At 38.1% G+C, this 19,916-nt stretch overlaps 1 protein-coding gene across 1 annotated transcript in view; it reads right to left on the bottom strand.

The window, feature by feature from the left end:
* Positions 1 to 1,027: 1,027 nt before the first annotated feature.
* Positions 1,028 to 19,916, bottom strand: part of LOC130906166 (LHFPL tetraspan subfamily member 7 protein) — a 191,079-nt gene continuing 172,190 nt past the window's right edge. Inside the window, exon 3 of the mRNA XM_057820149.1 lies at positions 1,028 to 3,241. Coding sequence (XP_057676132.1) covers positions 3,015 to 3,241 — 227 coding nt within the window. The 3' untranslated portion in view covers positions 1,028 to 3,014. The remainder of the gene's footprint in view (positions 3,242 to 19,916) is intronic.

The following is a 19,916-nucleotide window of genomic DNA, read 5'->3' on the forward strand; positions in this document are numbered from 1 at the left end:
GCATGTCGGCTAGTTGTCACACCTCTTGGTTTGTTTACATTCTCCAAAGCCGGGGAAGGGAAATGCCGATTTAGGTGGCATAAAATATCGTTCGGAGGTGCGACGGTAAAGGTGAAGTCGACAGTTTTGACCATTATGGAGTAATTTTGCCATGTCGTCTTGAATAAATGCATTTTTATTATTTCATATTCTATTTAGCACAAGACTGTTATTTGTCATGACTATGCCATTTATTAAGGTATTGGGGGAAAATACTTGGATAAAAAGAATATCCTGTAGAAATATTGGAGTAGAGAGACTGAAACAATGACATTTTGCGGCTCTCTTCGTCACGTTTTCCTCGTTGTGAATAATTCCCCCTCAATGGGCTGCATGCTGACGACATCCACCTGTTGGGGTCGCTAGAGCCCTATAATGGTAGGCGTGGCTAACTGGTAAATTGAAAGACTAATTTCTCGTCATCTGCGCTTTGCTAAATTGTTGTATATAGTCAAATCGTCTCAAAATATGATTCTAATTCACATAATAATCCTATCTAAGCCTTTTTTTCTCCTGTCGTACGCACTTTAACCAAGAATCGAAACTGCTTTACATCAGTTTATATTATGAATTCAGGGATTTAAGCATTTATTCACAAGAATTTTCAACAAAAAAAGCTCTTTGTGATTTCACTCGGTCAGCTTTGACAGCCACGCCAACAATGTAGGCCCCCTGTTAATCGGCCCTGTGCCTCGTGTCCCATCAATATCATTATGAAGTCTGGTTAAATGATGAACAAAATTTAAATGAAGTAAAAAAACAAATCTTTTTCTCTTCCCCTTTTAGTGGTCTCAGCCCCTAAAAAAAAGCTAATAACTATACACAAAGAAACACATTCTTTTAAATATTAATAATCTATATATATTAAAAAAAAAAAAAAATCAAATTAATTCATGAACTTGATTTATCACCCAGGCCTATCAGAAACAACTCATTGTTTTTTTTTTTGTTGTTGTTTTTTTTTTTTATTACAAAGAAAATCACAGATCAGCAAAGAATGTTAACAGATTAAAGCAAACACGACGAGGTAATTTCTCAAAATACAACTTCATAAACAGGCAGTTTAGACTGACAAGATACCAAGTACTGTACACTAATTTATTTACAGCCACAATGAAAGGAAAAAAATAGTATAATCCACTACAAACAATTTCACCAGTGCTGAGACTCTCAAAACAGTTGTTAACAAAAAGGGGCAAAACACCATTGCAATAACCAGTCAGTCCTCCAGTATGAGGTGTAAATAAAAAAAATAATAATAAATTACAGGCTCTTCCAAAATATGGCACCCGTATATTGAGCAGTCTCATTCCACCTTTATGTTACACCAAAACAATGTGCTTGGATAAGTATGTTTTGATGACTACACTTGCCTGGTTACAGGGTGCCAGGGAAAAAGATTAGCTGTTATGTCACAAACATTAGCAGCAGTAATTAAGGAGAACGTTCTCTTCAATATATGGTAATTATGCCAATTACGTCTCTCTCCATAAATGAAATTCGTTTTTGTCCCTTCTCATAGATAAACCCATTTTTGTCCTCTGGATATTTTTCTGTTAATGTAATCATACTGCATTAAGTATATTGAAAAAAAGAAAAAGAAAAAAAACACCTTTTTTCCCCTAACTGGAATGACGATACGGTGGAGACAACAACCTGATAATTATCTTGTAATATTAAAAAGGCACAAGTCGGTCACATCACATTATAATCAATACCAGTTATTCTACCATTCACAAAGTCTTTCTTCTCATGCTTTTGTTTTGAAATCCTAAAATCTTCCTGCCTTTTGCCATTGTCCCCGTCCTGAATTAAGTTGTGTTTGCTGTAGACCACAAGTGTCAAACTGATGGCCTATGGGGGTTAGTTCCAGCCCATAAAAGCATTTTGTGTGTCCTGCGAAAGTAATCATGTGCATCAAGTTAATATTTTAGGAGCATATTTAACCCCGTGCCCCTACCATTGTTTTTTTTTTTTTTTTTTAATTAAAAAAAAAAAAAAAAAAGTTTTTCACATTTTTTAATTAAATATTGTATTTTTTTATGAAACGAATGAATTGATTTAAACATAATATTTAGGTATATCATTTCATTAAAATAAATAAAACAAATTTAAAATAAACATAAAAGAGAACATCAGAATAGTTCAGTCCTAGTTTACTTGCCACCTGACGTCTAGTGTCGTCAATGGCAACCAATGAGTAAAATATTTATCTGGGTTGGTTGACATAACGGCCCTCATAAGAAACCCATAACCCCATAATATGGCCCTTGACAAAGATGAGTACACCCCTGCTGTAGACTGCAAAAGATTGCTTACATTTAACAAGCAAGTTACGTACATACACAAATACTATGTAAATTCAGGGAAAAGGTTGACAATTTGAACATCACTGAGAAACCACTAATTATTGTTACAGTACATGTCCTTTGAAGAAAATACACCAAAATTACCATCTTGACTCTTTTTTCTTAAAATGATAGTTACAAAAAGTACCATCCCAGAGAGGCGCTTATTGAACCTTCATCAGGTCAGAGTTCAAACTATTTCATATGTACAATTGAATTCCCCCAGGTAAAGATCCTTGAGTTAAAAAAGGGGGTGCTCTTGTGTAATTTTACTCAGAATGTTTGAATAATTAATTCCTTGAGTTAAAAAAAAACAATCCACGTCATGTTGTGTGTGAAGTTCTTTTCAATAGTTCAGCTTCTCACAAGTGACTTTTTACCCACAAAAAGGGTGGTAAAATGCTTCAATAAACAAATCAACTGTAGACAACAACCATATGAAAACAGCTGCAATAAACTGTTGACATGATGGGGGGGAATGAAACTGGAGTAATTTTACATTTAGCATGTAAGACTACATGTAGCATTGAATCCAGGCTTCCGAAACAACGTTTCTGAGCAGCATCTTTGAAAATGCAGGAGTCTTTATGTTGAGTAGGGCTCACAAAAAAGCAAAAATTACAAAAACTATAATAGCGCGGGCAACGGGGTGGGAGATAATTGCTCCTTTGGTGCATATTTGGCAAAAAAGGGCAAAAAGATGGTGAGCATAACTCCGACGATGGCTAACATGTAGCCCCATCCAATTTGGCACTCGCCGGCATTGTAGACATCCGAGTTTCCACAAAAGGACCTGACGAGTGAAGAGTTGAGGCCAAATGGATAGACCAGCAGTCCTGCAGCCATGATAAACACTGCACAGAAGTGACAAATAAAACATAATTAAATAGTGCACATTATATAGAAGGAAAAAAAACGGGGAAAAATCACATTTTTGGTGAAATAAATCAGATGTTTTATTTTAGGCCTGGTCACCCAACCTTATTACAAATACACGATGATGACGATATGGAACCAATTATTTGACTGAATTATGATTTTGAATTATTTAAATGTATTTTCAGGAAAATTCTAAACAGAAGCTTGCATCGACAAGAAATGATTACTTTCCACGCAACATCTTTCAAAGGTCTCTGAAATCTTGATTTCTTGTCCTGAGCTTGTGTAGTGAACATGACAGCCACGTGGAGGCAGCAGAGGTTTTACAGTAAAAGCTCATTTAAATCGACTGTAATGTACCAACTAAATTCTCATCAAGTGATTGCAGTGATTCGTGGTCCTAATGTATTGCATAATATGTAATGTAACTAGAACTAAGACATGGTCTGATGACTTGTCATAAAAAAAAGTATTAATTTTGTGATAGTCATCTCCTTTAAATGCATATTTGTTGTTTAAAAAAATAAAACTAGATAACAGCAAAGAACAGTTAACGCTTACAAATTGAGTCATGTTTCATGGCCCTAAGCGCCCAGCACGATTATCGACTCGGCTTCCAGGCATCATTGCCGCTCTCAATCATTTGGATACCTCGCTGGCTTTCCGGTCAATGTCAGATGTCTTTGTGGTTTTAGCGCTCTAGGTGTTCTACTGTTTCAATGGGACATTTGTTGTCTAAGTTGAAGTTGGGCTGGGCGATATGGCCTAAAAATAAAAATCGATTTTTTTTCCGCAGAAAGACAGACAAAGTTTAAAACAAGTTTAACACAATATAGGGCACTCATTTAACTCATCGGCTGCCATTTACGGTTGGATGTCTCGTGGAGTCAATGGCATTGAAATATGAGCATTCATAAGTTTAAATGAATTTGAATTTTTGGCAAATTAATTCATAAAATCAATTTATAACTAAATTGACACAAGAAAATTCAAACATGTAAGCTTCGAAGGAATATCAGTCAAGTCGAATTTCGATTCTGAGAATTTTATGTTTTGCTAATATAGGACAGCTAAGGAAGATGTTGTATTGCCCTCTTTTGTTCATCCAGCGAAGAAATTCTAATCTGAACGGTGGCCAAGAAGAAAAGAAAACAAGATGTGAATGGGCAATCTCTTGAGATTGGTTTGCTCAGCCAGCTTTACTTGAATGTGTCCCACTAGCCAACTCCCTGAGCTCCCAAAATGTCTCAGAATAAAAAGTAGAATGTGTTTTCTCTGCAAGCCCCGGGCACTCAGAGTTCAATAAATGGCCCATTTTTCGAAATGTTCACAGACAGTTGATGCAGACGTGGCCTTATATCATTTCAACCAAGGAATTTTTGTGGAAGAAAATGGGCCCACGATGTATTTTGACAATGTTAGTGCCAATCTCAGGTTTTATATATACTGTAATAGTCATAGTTTTTCTAAATTCTTACCATGGATGATAACACTGTCAAAGAAACAAACAAATGTGATGAGCTTGAAATTCTAAAGAAACACAATAAACTTAAGTTACACAAAGTGTACTTTGGAAACCCCTTTTTGTGATACAGTATATGTGGGGTTGGAGATATGACTTTAAAAACTGTGTCTTCGGCTAACAGCAGTGTTTTATTTTTCATTCTTAAAAAACAAACCATAATTTCATTGCACCTGCACAGTGCACCATTCAATGACAGTCTCGATGATATTGTTTTGCTCGTTAAACATACATCAAAACCAGAACTCATAAAGAGAATCTCTGATTTAGAGAATTGTATACTCTAATAAGCCACAATTGTTCTCTTTTACTAAAATATGTTATTAGAAACACATAAAATATTGCCATGGATTAAAAAATCTATAATATTTTTGTACATATTTTGACCTATGGAGGGCGCCATTTTTTATGCGCGCAATGGAGGCTCGGGTTGATGACGTAGTTTATCACTGTCACGAGACGAATACTACAGGTGTTCGGCCATTCCTTACTGTGCGGCGAAACGTGCTACACAATGCTCAGCGCGCTTGCGCATGCATCCAAACGCATGTGCACATCGGTTAGAAGTGGCGAATACTCACTATTTTTGTTTTAATATAGTTATTTAGAACCTTTTCACTGCCTCAAAGATAGTTTTTGCATGTATTATCCTCTCATACTTTTAAACATTGTTTTTTTTTGTGTTAGCTTTGAGGCAGTTGACCACATTAGTCACGTAGCGTATTTAAACCGTCCTTATTTGATATAACTACATTTCAGTATTTTCTGCTGGCATTTTTTTTGTACGTTATTCCTGTATGCATCCAAACAAAACAAGTGTAGACCGCACGGTAGTACTTTGGGTGTCATATTCGACTAATGTAGGATGTTTCGCCGATGTAGAAGATTTTGGCAGAACACCGGGTTACTCTAATAGTCCAATTCCTTCTACATCCTCACATGCGCACATTGGTTAAAAGCGGCGAGTACTTACTATTTGTGATTTTATTGAGACTTTTATTACTTTTTCATGGCCTCAAAATACTTTTTTCATGTGTTTCCCTCTGATATTTTTAATTTTAAGCATTGTGTTTTCTTGTGGTAGCTTTTAAGCAGATTGTTGATCTGTTGACCACATTACTCAAATAGTGTATGTAAACCACCCTTATTTGATATTATTACGTTTAAGTATTTTCTTAAGGTACTGTATCTTTAGTATGTTCTGTCTGTATGCATCTGAACAAAACAAGCAGAAAGCGCACTGTAGTACTTGTGTCAAATTCGCCTCATTTGGGACATTTCGCCGGGGTAGCACATTTTGGCAGAACACCAGTCTTGTCATACTCTCGTCTCGTCCCGTCTTTCCTGTTCATTTTGCTTTCGCTGCTCGATTTTTGAAATATCGACAGTGCCCTCATTCTCATTAATGTTCCTCTCGGGTTCAAATTGAAAGGGTTGAACAGATGAAATGTTTATGTCGCTAGTCATACTCTGGAAGCCCGGCAGCGTAACCAATTGACGTCACCGCCCTGTTATGTGTACAACAATGGCGACCTACTAGTTAAACTAACTTTACAAATTGTATAAAAAGGAAAACATCGGGGGGGGGGGGGGGGGTGAAGCTCGTTCAGAGGGGTTCAGATTGACACACCCAACAGCCATTTGATATACATACTCTACAATTTTCAAATGAGATCAAAATCAAATATCAACCACAATAATGATGAAATCATTAAATTAGTACATCTATAATCGTCAATTAGTCTTTTTCTCGCAAGTAAATTTATCCCCACTGTTTATGTTGTGATACATTTGTGTGTGTGTATATTTGTAAATAAACATTTTTAGTTTGCACCTTGTCCCTTCCCTTGTTCCTCTGCTTCCTGCTTTTGCTCCACCACGCTTGACACAAAAACCTTGTCAGAAATAAAAAAAAGCGTTTTTGTCATCGTTCATGACCTGCTGGTCTAATCCAAAAAGGGATTGGACAGAGTGATGAAAGAGGCTGCAGTAATGTAATGTGATGTGATGTGATGTAATGCAGGGAGACTGAAGTTTTCATTATTTGTACAAGGATGTGCAAAAACATTGTACTGAATATGAACTTCACATGGCAGACCCAAATATTTTACCCATTATGCAGCATGGCGAAGCTTTTAAAAAGCCTAATAAAATGTACAAGGGTAGAAATAATAGGTGATCGGTCAGTAAAGTGATAATTAACTCTGAAGTGATTATTAACTCTTCTGAGTGCAATTGACGATGATAGACATCCAATCATTTGGTTCGCGTCCAATCTATTTTAACTCGGAGATCTGGCATGAAATGAAAGAATGGCTGTGGATGATTATGTTGCAATGCCAATGACGGTGCCATATGTCAATCCATTTTCACTGGGAGGGGCGAATGAACGAATGTTCAATCCAAATGGGTTGGACATTTAGCGCTGTCAGTGGAAGCCAATGAGTTGCACTTCAGTAGTCTAGAATTGCTAATAAATTGAGTTCATCTGTACATAACACTTTTCTCTGATACTGGAGATGACCTCTGATCCTGAAAGGAAATGTAGTTTACCATATATCATGAAAGAATTGTAAATATCATAGTAAATGCCACAATGAGTGATTGCAATGGAAAACGTTGAGGTGTGGCATGAATTTTGTCAGCTGTAATCAGACTGATGGGAGAACATGAATCTATCATAAAAGATGATGAGAGTAACTAATAGAAGGTTATTTTACTACAGTGTCCTTCAGACTAACTACTGGGTGTTAAATTTATTATTTAGTTTTATATACATTTAAGTATTTCATTACAAACCTTCAGGTGGAAATATAGCAGCCAATAATAACCATATGCAGTACTTTACTTTGCCAAACTATTGAGGTCAACATCCACCTGTGCCAGATGTCACTCCATCACATTTAACCACTGAGGCAAAATAGAATAATAATAATACAGTATATTGTCTTTGGTTCTTCATTTTTATAAAATATATATTTGTATATGAATCTACTGCACTGCTCCAGAAAATCTAAATTTCAATCAAAAACATATAGCGCTGCAATACAGTCAGTCAGGCAGTTCAGCCTTCAACTACAGTATATGAACTAAATTAACCTTGAATCTCTTTCTTGGTGGCAAAGAGAGAAATGAAAAGCTGCTGCGCATGCTGGTCAAGCAGGTTCACAGCATAGAGATGGAGATGGAATGAGTTTGTGGAGCAAGATGTGTGATAACCTGGAGACCATGCGTGACACTGAATCAATTTCATCTTACACAGTAACAGTTTTTTTTTTCTTTTTCTTTTTAAAAAGAACCCAATACACACAAATGATAGTATTTCCCATGTGTCACACATGTCAAGGCCTGAGACTATCAATAGACACTGTAAATTCTCAACACCCATCCTATGACCATATTATCTTTTTCTCCCCCCACATCATTGTGTATATTACTTTTGAAAAATGTTACCTGGACTCCTTTGAATAATAGATGGTATGTGGCATTAGACTTTATTTTCTCCATCTGACAAACATTTTACTTATCGTGTCACAATCCAATGAAGAATGATGGCTGTCTAGACAACTATTACACAATTGCTACCAACGTAACCCTGTATTGAAGCAGTATGATTCACTGTTAGAACAATACTATACTGTGCAATCTCTGCAAAGATTTAAGAAAAGACTGACATCTTAATTCATTGGCTGCCAATTATAGCGATAGACATCCAATCCATTTGAATTGGGAGTGATGGCAGTGAATGAACATTTGCTCATTTGTTGCACCCCTCCCAGTTTAAATACATTAGTACTCTACAAGTGACAAACTAATTGAAATTCACAGCAGAAAGAGGGAAAAATAAGATCCATCTTCGTAAGTGGCACTAAAAGAGTTAATGCATGGACTAAGATTCCACAGAAACACGCCAAAATCTTGCAAAAAGCCTTTAGAGACTTAATGGAGCAGTTGCAAGGATTGCATGAATTTACCTTAATGAAAAATATTGAAACGATGCCATTTAAACGTGAATCACTTTGGTAACAGGAGATTTGACGATTGGCTCCACAATGGAAAAAAACAAACAAACAACGAACAGCACATCGGTGACGTAGTTGAAGGAAATTGCCTTTTCACTGATCTCACACAAGGTGTATTTCAATTTGTCTACAGCTAGGCGAACTGAGATGGAAAGGGATCATTTACTGGATGTGCCTCACACAGCCGCATTGCACATATTTCTCCTTTATGTCCAGTATGACAACACGGAGCAGGAAGTATTGCAGCAGCGAAGACATTGGACTGACTGAAACAAAGGACACACGAAAGATTAAGGAACTCCACAGACGGTAACTGAAACAGATGGTTCTCAAAGTTCTGCAATCTAAATGTTAATCAGGTCTGATCGCATATTTTTGTCCTCAATATCGGCTCAAGGTGAGGAATGGCAGCATGGGTAGAGAAAGTTTTGAAGTTGCAAGCAGTAAAGCTCCTCAGGTGATAAATCTCCAGGTGGTAATCTGGGACCTGGCGGAGCATGGGCGCAAACAGCAGGGACACCATCCTAATGTGACGCGCTCTAGTCTGCACGCAGCTATGATAATTAAACTCAGTCAGCCTCTGGGAAATTAGGCTAATGACAATTGTGAAAGTACCTTCGTGACCCATAATGGGACACTCAAATTGGTCAAGTACAAAAGAGGAAACCCATAGGAGTCCAAAAACTTAAAAAATAATTAATTAATTGACTTTATTTATAATCTGCTATAATTACACAATAAAATGTGAAAGACTGTACTCTTTGATATATTCCAACTGACCACTTGAAAATAAATTTTGACAAAATCCCATGTTCAAAATTCATTGCCATGCATATTAAATATTCTAAATTCATAATTAAATTATGCATGAAGTGCAAAGGATCCAGCAGAAGGAACCAAAAGATTGCATATCTTCAAAACTAGAACAAATCAGAATACTTTTGGGGATTTAACTCATTGGTTGCCATTGAGGTACATGGATGTCCAATCTACAGTGGTATGAAAAAGTGCCTGAAACTTTTGGAATTTCTCACATTTTTACATAAAATCACCATCAAATGTGATCCGATCTTTGTCAAAATCACACAGATGAAAAAACAGTGTCTGCTTAAACTAAAACCATCCAAACATTTATAGTGTTTCATATTTTAATGAGGATAATACGCAAACAATGACAGAAAGGGGAAAAATAAGTAAGTGAACCATCACATTTAATATTCTGTGCCCCCCCCCCCCCCCCCCCCCCCGTCGCCCCCCGCTTTGGCAGCAATAACTTCAACTAGACACTTCCTGTAGCTGCAGATCAGTCTGGCACATCGATCAGGACTAATCTTGGCCCAATCTCCTCTACAATTGAGCAACATTTTTTTTTTTTTTTTTTTTTTTTAACAGTAGTGGCTTCCTCCATGGATTCCCCCCTTGAACACCGTTCTTGGCCATAGTTTTACATACATTTAATGTGTGCAGAGATATTGGACTGTGCCAGTGATTTCTGTCAGTAATTTGCAGACACTCTAGGGTTCTTTTTGACCTCTCTGAGTATTCTGCACTGAACTCTTGGCGTCATCTTTGGTGGACCGCCACTCCTTGGGAGAGAAGCAACAGTGCCAAACTCTCCATTTGTATACAACTTCTCTGGCTGTCGATTGATGAACATCCAGACTTTTAGAGATGTTGATTTGTATAAAGCTGGGAAAGGATATAAAACCAATCCTTGATTGCAGGTCTTCAGACAGCTCTTTTGACCGAGCCATGATACACATCAGACAATGCTTCTCATCAAGACATTTCTTTCCAGGTGTGTGTTTTACAGTGGGCAGAGCAGCTTTAAATCCACTCATCAGTGATTGGGCACATACCTGACTTAAATTGTATGGTAAAAATTGGTTTCAATTGCTCTTTAAGTTTCCTTAGGCATAGGGTTCACTTACTTATTTTTTTCCCCCTTCTGTCATTGTTTGCATGCTATCCTCATTAAAATATAAAAACCTATAAATTTTTGGGTGGTTTTAGGTAAAGTAGACACCGTTTTTAAATCCGTGTGATTTTGACAAAGATCAGATCACATTTGGTGGTGATTTTATGCAGAAATGTGAGAAATTACAAAAGGTTCAGATACTTTTTCAGAACACTGTATTTAAACTCCCAGTTCAAATAGATTGGACGTCGACAAGTGATAAACTCATTTAAGAGCTTTGAGTTTTTAACAGCCACGTGATTATACATTTTTCATTGTCAATGATACGAAAGAGTTAAGCGCCAATTACGATATTATGTTTCATTACTCAACCACAGCTTATCCATTTGGCTCTTGATCATGTCCTGTCATTCCCTTCCATTCGATAGAAAATATGTTCAAGAAATTAAGTTGAGCTATAAATCAATACATTTGATTGAGTTGGTACGTATATTAAACAATAATGACGAGCTAATAAAAATCTCAGTTATGTCAGAGGATAGACGACGTCATGTGGTCTACTAAATTTGATGACAGTGGAGGGGGAAAAAAAGCAGTTGACCTTGAGCTGTGTATACACAGTGAGGGAGGGCGGGAGTCAGAGGAAGAGTAGGCAACGAGGAAATAAAATACAGAGTGATAGGAGAGATTAGCAGAGCAATAAAAAGGCCCCTGCTATCTTTAGAATGAACAGGGCTAACAGTGGACTGGTCAATCACAGCTCAGTAATTGGTCTGTTTATCACAGAGTCACTCAGACTGACTGCTGGACTTGTGGACACACGAGCGACTCAGCTGAGAGTGTATCTGGGCAAGCAAATGTTTGGTCAGACAACAAACAATTTGTGAATTAGATTCTGAATACAATGTCTCAATGTCAAAAATAGTGTATTTTAAAAGCAATCTGTAGAGCAAGTATTAGACTAAGCGCTAAAATAGGCTACTATACAATACACATACAGTGCCTTGCAAAAGTATTCGGCCCCCTTGAACCTTGCAACCTTTCGCCACATTTCAGGCTTCAAACATAAAGATATAACATTTATTTTTTTTTTTCAAGAATCAACAACAAGTGGGACACAATCGTGAAGTGGAACAAAATTTATTGGATAATTTAAACTTTTTTAACAAATAAAAAACTGAAAAGTGGGGCGTGCAATATTATTAGGCCCCCTTGCGTTAATACTTTGTAGCGCCACCTTTTGCTCCAATTATAGCTGCAAGTCGCTTGGGGTATGTTTCTATCAGTTTTGCACATCGAGAGACTGACATTCTTGCCCATTCTTCCTTGCAAAACAGCTCCAGCTCAGTGAGGTTGGATGGAGAGTGTTTGTGAACAGCAGTCTTCAGCTCTTTCCACAGATTCTCTATTGGATTCAGGTCTGGACTTTGACTTGGCCATTCTAACACCTGGATACGTTAATTTTTGAACCATTCGATTGTAGATTTGGCTTTATGTTTTGGATCATTGTCCTGTTGGAAGATAAATCTCCGTCCCAGTCTCAGGTCTTGTGCAGATACCAACAGGTTTTCTTCCAGAATGTTCCTGTATTTGGCTGCATCCATCTTCCCGTCAATTTTAACCATCTTCCCTGTCCCTGTTGAAGAAAAGCAGGCCCAAACCATGATGCTGCCACCACCATGTTTGACAGTGGGGATGGTGTGTTCAGGGTGATGAGCTGTGTTGCTTTTACGCCAAACATATCATTTTGCATTGTGGCCAAAAAGTTCAATTTTGGTTTCATCTGACCAGATTCCACATGTTTTGTGTGTCTCCCAGGTGGCTTGTGGCAAACTTTAAATGAGACTTTTTATGGATATCTTTGAGAAATGGCTTTCTTCTTGCCACTCTTCCATAAAGGCCAGATTTGTGCAGTGTACGACTGATTGTTGTCCTATGGACAGACTCTCCCACCTCAGCTGTAGATCTCTGCAGTTCATCCAGAGTGATCATGGGCCTCTTGGCTGCATCTCTGATCAGTTTTCTCCTTGTTTGAGAAGAAAGTTTGGAAGGACGGCCGGGTCTTGGTAGATTTGTAGTGGTCTGATGCTCCTTCCATTTCAATATGATGGCTTGCACAGTGCTCCTTGAGGTGTTTAAAGCTTGGGAAATCTTTTTGTATCCAAATCCGGCTTTAAACTTCTCCACAACAGTATCTCGGACCTGCCTGGTGTGTTCCTTGGTTTTCATAATGCTCTCTGCACTTCAAACAGAACCCTGAGACTATCACAGAGCAGGTGCATTTATACGGAGGCTTGATTACACACAGGTGGATTCTATTTATCATCATCGGTCATTTAGGACAACATTGGATCATTCAGAGATCCTCACTGAACTTCTGGAGTGAGTTTGCTGCACTGAAAGTAAAGGGGAAGAATAATATTGCACGCCCCACTTTTCAGTTTTTTATTTGTTAAAAAAGTTTAAATTATCCAATAAATGTTGTTCCACTTCACGCTTGTGTCCCACTTGTTGTTGATTCTTGACAAAAAAATTAAATTTCATATCTTTATGTTTGAAGCCTGAAATGTGGCGAAAGGTTGCAAGATTCAAGGGGGCCGAATACTTTTGCAAGGCACTGTACATCTATTATTACACACTGGTGCTTCTACTTACAAACGTTCCTACATAAGGAATGTTTCGGTTAAGACACGCCTCTACAGGAAATTACTGACACTTGTTACGAATGAAATTTCAGGATACGAGGGGCAAAAATGCAGTATGGCTGGTACTCGCTGCTCTCAGAGTTTACTGAATGTAACATACTGTTGCCTAGCATCTTCCTGGCATCCAGTTGACTACGAGGGAACTCTACTGTATGTGTGTATCCCAGCGTCCTCTTTTTTTGGTTATCGTGGTCAGACAGCTTTACATGAGTTTATTAACTTTTATTCTATATTATTCTTTGTTTTTTTACAAGATGGACAACTGTCATTTTATTGTTGTTTTGCGATAATCACATTGTAACATGTATTTGTTACACGTTTTGATGCATTTTTATGCTTCATGAAAGATTTATGTCTGAATTTTGGGGTGCTTGGAACAGATTAGGGTATTTATATGAAAAACAAGTCTCTACATATGGAATTTTCAGTTCACGAAACTACTGTACTTCCTGAAACAATTTCGTAAGTAGAGGTTCCACTGTCTGTCCAAGATGTCATTATTTACTTTCTGAAGCCAAATGATCGATTTCTGCGAGTTGAGTGAAAAAGTAGCAAGAAATGCTCCCAGTGCATGCTGAGGCATCGGAACTCCGCCGGTGATGGCCAATCTCCATCTTGGGAGCACTGTAGCGATGATGACACATGAATCTCACGCGCTGCATCCAATCTATCAACTTAATTACTTCCATTTCCATATCCCCATCTTTTTTATACTGCAAATTAATTCAAAGCCCAGACAAATTGCTTGTCCTTGACTCCCTTATCCCTTATGAGGTAACCCACAGCGCACATGCGGTTTGTGTCAATGCGCAACCTAACCAAACCTAATCTGTAGCTCAATCCATCTATCCAGCTTCACATATTGAATTAGCTTGGAGGATAGAGTACTTCACATGCATGAATGGCAAAATAAATAATAGTGCTACTTGAGAGAAAGTGGCAATTACACTGAAGCCATCAATCACGCGACAAGAGCAAACAGTCCATAACGAAATAACAATGAAATAAACAAGAAAAAAAAAAAAAAACATTTGCGTGCGTGTTTGTGTGTATGTCAATGGTGGGTCAACGTGTTTGACGTTAAGTGAGTTTGTCATGCTGACAGCCTTTAGCCCTGGGGCTAAGTCCTTAAAACTAAACAGGTTCAGTCACCATCTCAGACTCAAGCAGGAACGTCAGCTGTGACCAATGGCACGACACTGACATTCAAGCTTGACAAAGGTGACGACCCAGCATGCACGTAGACAAACAACAAGATGCAATATACTGGTTGTTCATAGAAAAATAACAATGACCTCAGTAGCTGTTTAACACAGTATTAGGTAGCCTACAGGGTGACCCCAAAAAAAGTTTACACAGTTGACTGCTTGTTTAAAAGCCATTGAAACATATCTAAATAGGTTGTCATGCTTAAGTGATACATTAAGGTCACTCAATGCAGCTGGTAATCTCTCGTCTCTACAATTCCTGTGTTTCTGCTGAAAATGAAGAAAACTTTAGCTGTACCTGAATTGCTGCGTGCCGGTCTGACACCTACTGAGATTGCAGCAAATCTGAGAATATCCAGATGTGCAGTCTACAAAGTTAAAAAGAAGCTGAAAGATACTGGAACAGCCTCACGAAAACCTGGGTCTGGAAGTGAAGATCTGTGCGGACCAAAAAGTTGATTGACAAGGTGATATGTGGCCACCCCAGAGTCCAGATCTCAATCCCCTGGATTATAGCATATGGGCAACTGTGGAGGACAGTGCCTGTAAAAAAGCCACAAACTTCTGTGGCAGCCTTGGAGAGGTCCATTGTTAGATCTTGGGAAAAGATGACAGCATCCTACATAAAGAAGACCTGTCAAGCGTTCCGCAGGCGCCTGGAGGCTGTTGTGACACTTAAGGGAGGACACATTGAAAAATAGAGTGTACTGTACATGTTCTTTACAATAATGTATAATTTGTCATTCAATTCTAATTCTAAGATGAATAAACATGGCATTTAAGTTGTATTATGGCAATGTAAACTTTTTTTTGGGTCACCCTGTATAGGTTAAAGGGAACCTCGGACTTAAAGACTTGTAGGCTCTAAAAAGCCACACTTTTTCTCTTTTACTAAAATATGTTATTAGAAACACATAAAATATTGCCTTTGATTTAAAAATCTATAATATTCAGTACATGTTTTAACCTACAGAGGGCGCCATGTTTTAAGCGTGCAATGGACGCCTGGGGTGATGACGTAGATTGTCACTGTCACTCGACGAATACTACCAGGTTACCGCAATTCCTTCTACGCAGCGAGACGTCCAACCCACGCGCTCATCGGTTAAACGTGGCGAGTACTTACTACTTATGTTTTTATTGAGTCTTTTATTACCTTTTCATTGCCTCAAAATACTTTTTGCATGCGTTTCCCTCTCATACTTTTAAGCATTGTGTTTTCTTGTGGTAGCTCTGTTGACTATATTAGTCACATAGCATATTTAAACCACCCTTATTTGATATTACTGTGTTTGAGTATTTACAAGGCATCTTTGGTATGTTCTGTCTGAAAACGCAAGGTAGTACTTTGGGTGTCAAATTCGCCTCTTGTAGACGTTTCGCTGGTGAAGCAAATTTTGCAGAAGTTTTTTTTCCTACTCTTGTCTCGTCTCATCCCGTCTTTCCTGTTCATTTTGCTGTTGCTGCTCGTTTTGTGAAATATCATGAGTGCTGTTATGCTCATTAATGTTCCTCTCGGCTTTAAATTCAAAAGGATGAACAGAGTACATGTTTATGTTGCTAGAGTCATACTTTGAAAGCCCGACAGCGTAACCATGTGACGTCACCACCCTGCGATGTCAACAACAATGACGACCTACTGAAGGGAATAGTTTTCCTTCCTTTTTCACACACACCATATAACTGTTTGCATTACTCTAACACACTTAATATAATCAATCAAGGAATGGTATCGTTTCTCATATGTACTGTAGGATTGTTTGTACCATTCTAACACACCTAATATAAAATAAATAGCACTTACACCATAGTTTAATGAAAATAAGCAGAATAGATAAACAACGCCATCTCATCACAGAAGCCCAACGTGTGCGTCAAGAGCATGTGATTGACGCACCAACTCTTGCAATCAGTTCTCCCGGCCACTCCAAGGACAAAGAGCAGGGTGCTCTGTCCTAAAACAAGTAGCATCTCGCCCAGCCAGGATAACAAGTTGATAGCGGGCGCTTGGGACGCAAGACCGGCTTCGGTCGCTGTGGCAACCACGTCCCAGCCACGAAGGATGACGCACGAACCTAACCGCCCAAAACCGGCCACAGAGGGATGATCCCAAGACAACACCCAGCCACACCTTCGGCCTGGCCCACTCCACTGCAGCTTTCAAAAGGACTAGACAGTGAGATAACAAACGGTTGGTGCTCGGAAACATTTCTATGTAGCCTTGTTTTGGGTCCAGCAGGGTCCCTCCGTCGTCTGTTTTTGCCTTGCTTTTTGACCATTGTCGACAAATAAATTGTCAATCTGTTTTCGGTGAGCCTTCTTCAAACTTTTGGAGCATGGTGTCAGTACAATGGTTAGCATGGGAGTGAACGTGCGGAATTATTGGCCCCCACCGGTTAGCTTGCGGGAGCGGTCTCAGCGGAGAACCGTTTCCTTTCGGCTGTCGCCAATTCTGCGACTTGGCCGGGGGGGCTGAATTCCTTCACTACTAGTTCAACTAATTTTACAAATTATATAAAAACGAAAGCATCAAGAGGGTTTTCAATTTCAAATTATTGTAACTCGTAATAAAGTTTATCTTTTAAGAACTACAAGTCTTTCTATCCGCGGATACATTTAAAGCTAAAAAGATATTCAGTAATCAACTTTCCCAATTGAAATTAATAGAAAAGTCATTAACAGTACAGTGCATTAATTTCCTTCAGTTTTTTCCGTATTTCATTCAAAGAGCAGCCTAGCGAGACCACTCATAATTGCCTTTGTGGTTTTTTTTTTTTTTTTTTCCCAAAACAAAGCAAAAAAATTGACAAAGTTACATGCGAAAAAGATCAGGTATATAAAATGTATTTATTTTAAAATTTTAAGGACTACAGCGCAACAAAGTACAGTGGTACCTCTACATACGAAGTTAATTCGTTCCAGGACCTTGTTTTTAAGTCGAAATGGTCTATGTCGAGCAGGATTTTCCCCTAAGAATACATTATAATTCCATTAATTCGTTCCACAGCCCAAAAACCTACACTAAATCCTTAATAAATACTGCTATTACTATAGCAAATAGCTATTACAAAGAGCAAAACAAATAAATTATGAATAAAAATCAGAAGAATATAATAATTGTAATAATAATAATAATACCTGTAATAATGTAACAAATCTGACTGACTTTTGTTGCTGTACCTGAACGCACCGCAGGGCTGACGTGACGGTGAGAAAGAGAGTGCGTTTCTATTTTACTTTCCGTTTTGATGCCGTCATCAAGGTCGCACAAGGTTCTATTTTACTTTCTGTTTTGATGTTGGCATCAGTGTTGCACAAGTTGATGGAATAAATGATTAGAAACCTGACAAAGCTGGCGATTTCTTTGGCGATGTTACCACAATCACAATTGTCAACTTAACTTATGAAGACTGGCGAACGGAGGACGGCCGCCGGCCAACATTCTATAGCCCTATTGTCAACCCTGTTATTGGATGCACACCATGCTTATATTTTGCCATCATTTACATCTTTATTTCAATGGTAAGCATAACCTTTTCTTTTTTCTCCACCTGCACTAACCTTTTTCGATCCAGTGTTGATTTCTCTAAAAATCAGCCGTGCGTCCGTCTCCCGGCAAAACAAACTGCGGCACTGTCAAAAATCGTCGTATTTCGAGCATGTCGTTGGATGTAGTAATTTTAAGTCAGATGTCGAAACGATCGTGTGTCGAAGCGATCGTATGTCGAGGTACCTCTGTATTCCAGATGTACAAGGATATTGCAAAAAGAAACAAACAAAAATATATGTATTACTCTTCACAACATTGCAACACAGGTGGAAACAGCAGAAGTTCTGGTAGATGTGGCGGGAAGCTAATGCTCGATTAATAATAATAGAAATCTCTGCAGTATGGAAATATTTTACATTTGAATGCATTCTTTTTCCTTAATTCATTACTATGGTATTGGCTCAGGACTGTGTCGCGACAGATCCTTAAAATCCGGTAACTTTGTTTCGGATTCAGGTCCGAAAATAAGTGATCGGCACATCTCTAGGCATTTGTGTCAAACTGGTACCACACTCTCTAAACAGAGATTAGCGCCACCTTGGCAAATTTATAGTAAAGTATCAATGTATCAATTTGATACTTGACTGCAAAAATATGGATACTACAAGTGATTAATTTCCACTCTCTAATGAAGAGTGTTTCTGCATTGCCATGGACAGCGCTAGATGTTCGAGCCATTTGAGGTGGAAGGGCACCCCTCCCAGCTCAAATGGAATGTGGACACCTACCAGTGATAAACTCATTTAAAGAATTTTAATTGAGTTTTTAAGAGCCACGTGATTATACGTCTATCAAGGTCAATGGCGCTGAACGAGTTCATTAATCATGCTCTCTATAAGTGTATAAGAATTTTATATTGAGGCATTTTCCTCTGTTGGGAAAAGTGTAAAGCAAAGCATAAAGATGTAAACTTTGCACATTAGTTTTTCACGAGCACAGCAAGTGTATTATAAATAGTGCTTTTTGATGTGACGTTTTTAGATAAATTTGTAAATGCTCTAAAATACCCACTGCATGGTTGGGATTTTTTAATAGAATAGAATGCTGACAGTACAAAGGTGCCACACTACTGTTTATGTGGTGAAAATAAACTGTCGCAGACTAGCAAAAATATAAAAAGCCATTGTGTCATTTGAATTGTCCCCGGAGTTTCCTGACATTACATCCTGCTGTATGTGATGTGGATTGTGTCATTGGCAGTGGTAGTGGTCCAGGGACAGTGTTTGTAGCAGTAACATAATGAATCCCTACATGAAATGTGGGGACTTGCTGGGCTCTTATAAAGAAGTTCTGTGCGGCAAACACTCCCTGACCCACTGGAATTAAGAAAAAAATGAAAACCATTACTCTAAATTACATCTCTACTTCCTTGGTTCAGGAGCAGACAAATACGTTCAGAAATTTATGACTCGTGACTTTGTTGTGGAGTTTGACCAATCAAATAAACCTGTTTTAAATAAAGACAAAGAGCCCATTTGCAAATAGTCAACTAACAAGTAAACGATCAGTTAATAAATGAACAAGCTATAACTTATTTTTTAACTCACTTGTAGTTTTTTTTAAAGTCCAATATGCCCATTCACTGATTTGGTCATGTCCAAAATTGTATTTAACCTTGTCAGAGCTAGTGACAATGATAGACGTCCAGTCATGTGGTTCTTTTCATCCTTTTGTGTGAATTGAAATGAGTTTGTCACAAGTAGATGTCTAATCCAACTGGGAGCC

The sequence above is a fragment of the Corythoichthys intestinalis genome, chromosome 18 (assembly GCF_030265065.1).
Source record: "Corythoichthys intestinalis isolate RoL2023-P3 chromosome 18, ASM3026506v1, whole genome shotgun sequence".
In the NCBI taxonomy this organism is placed as follows: Eukaryota; Metazoa; Chordata; class Actinopteri; order Syngnathiformes; family Syngnathidae; genus Corythoichthys; species Corythoichthys intestinalis.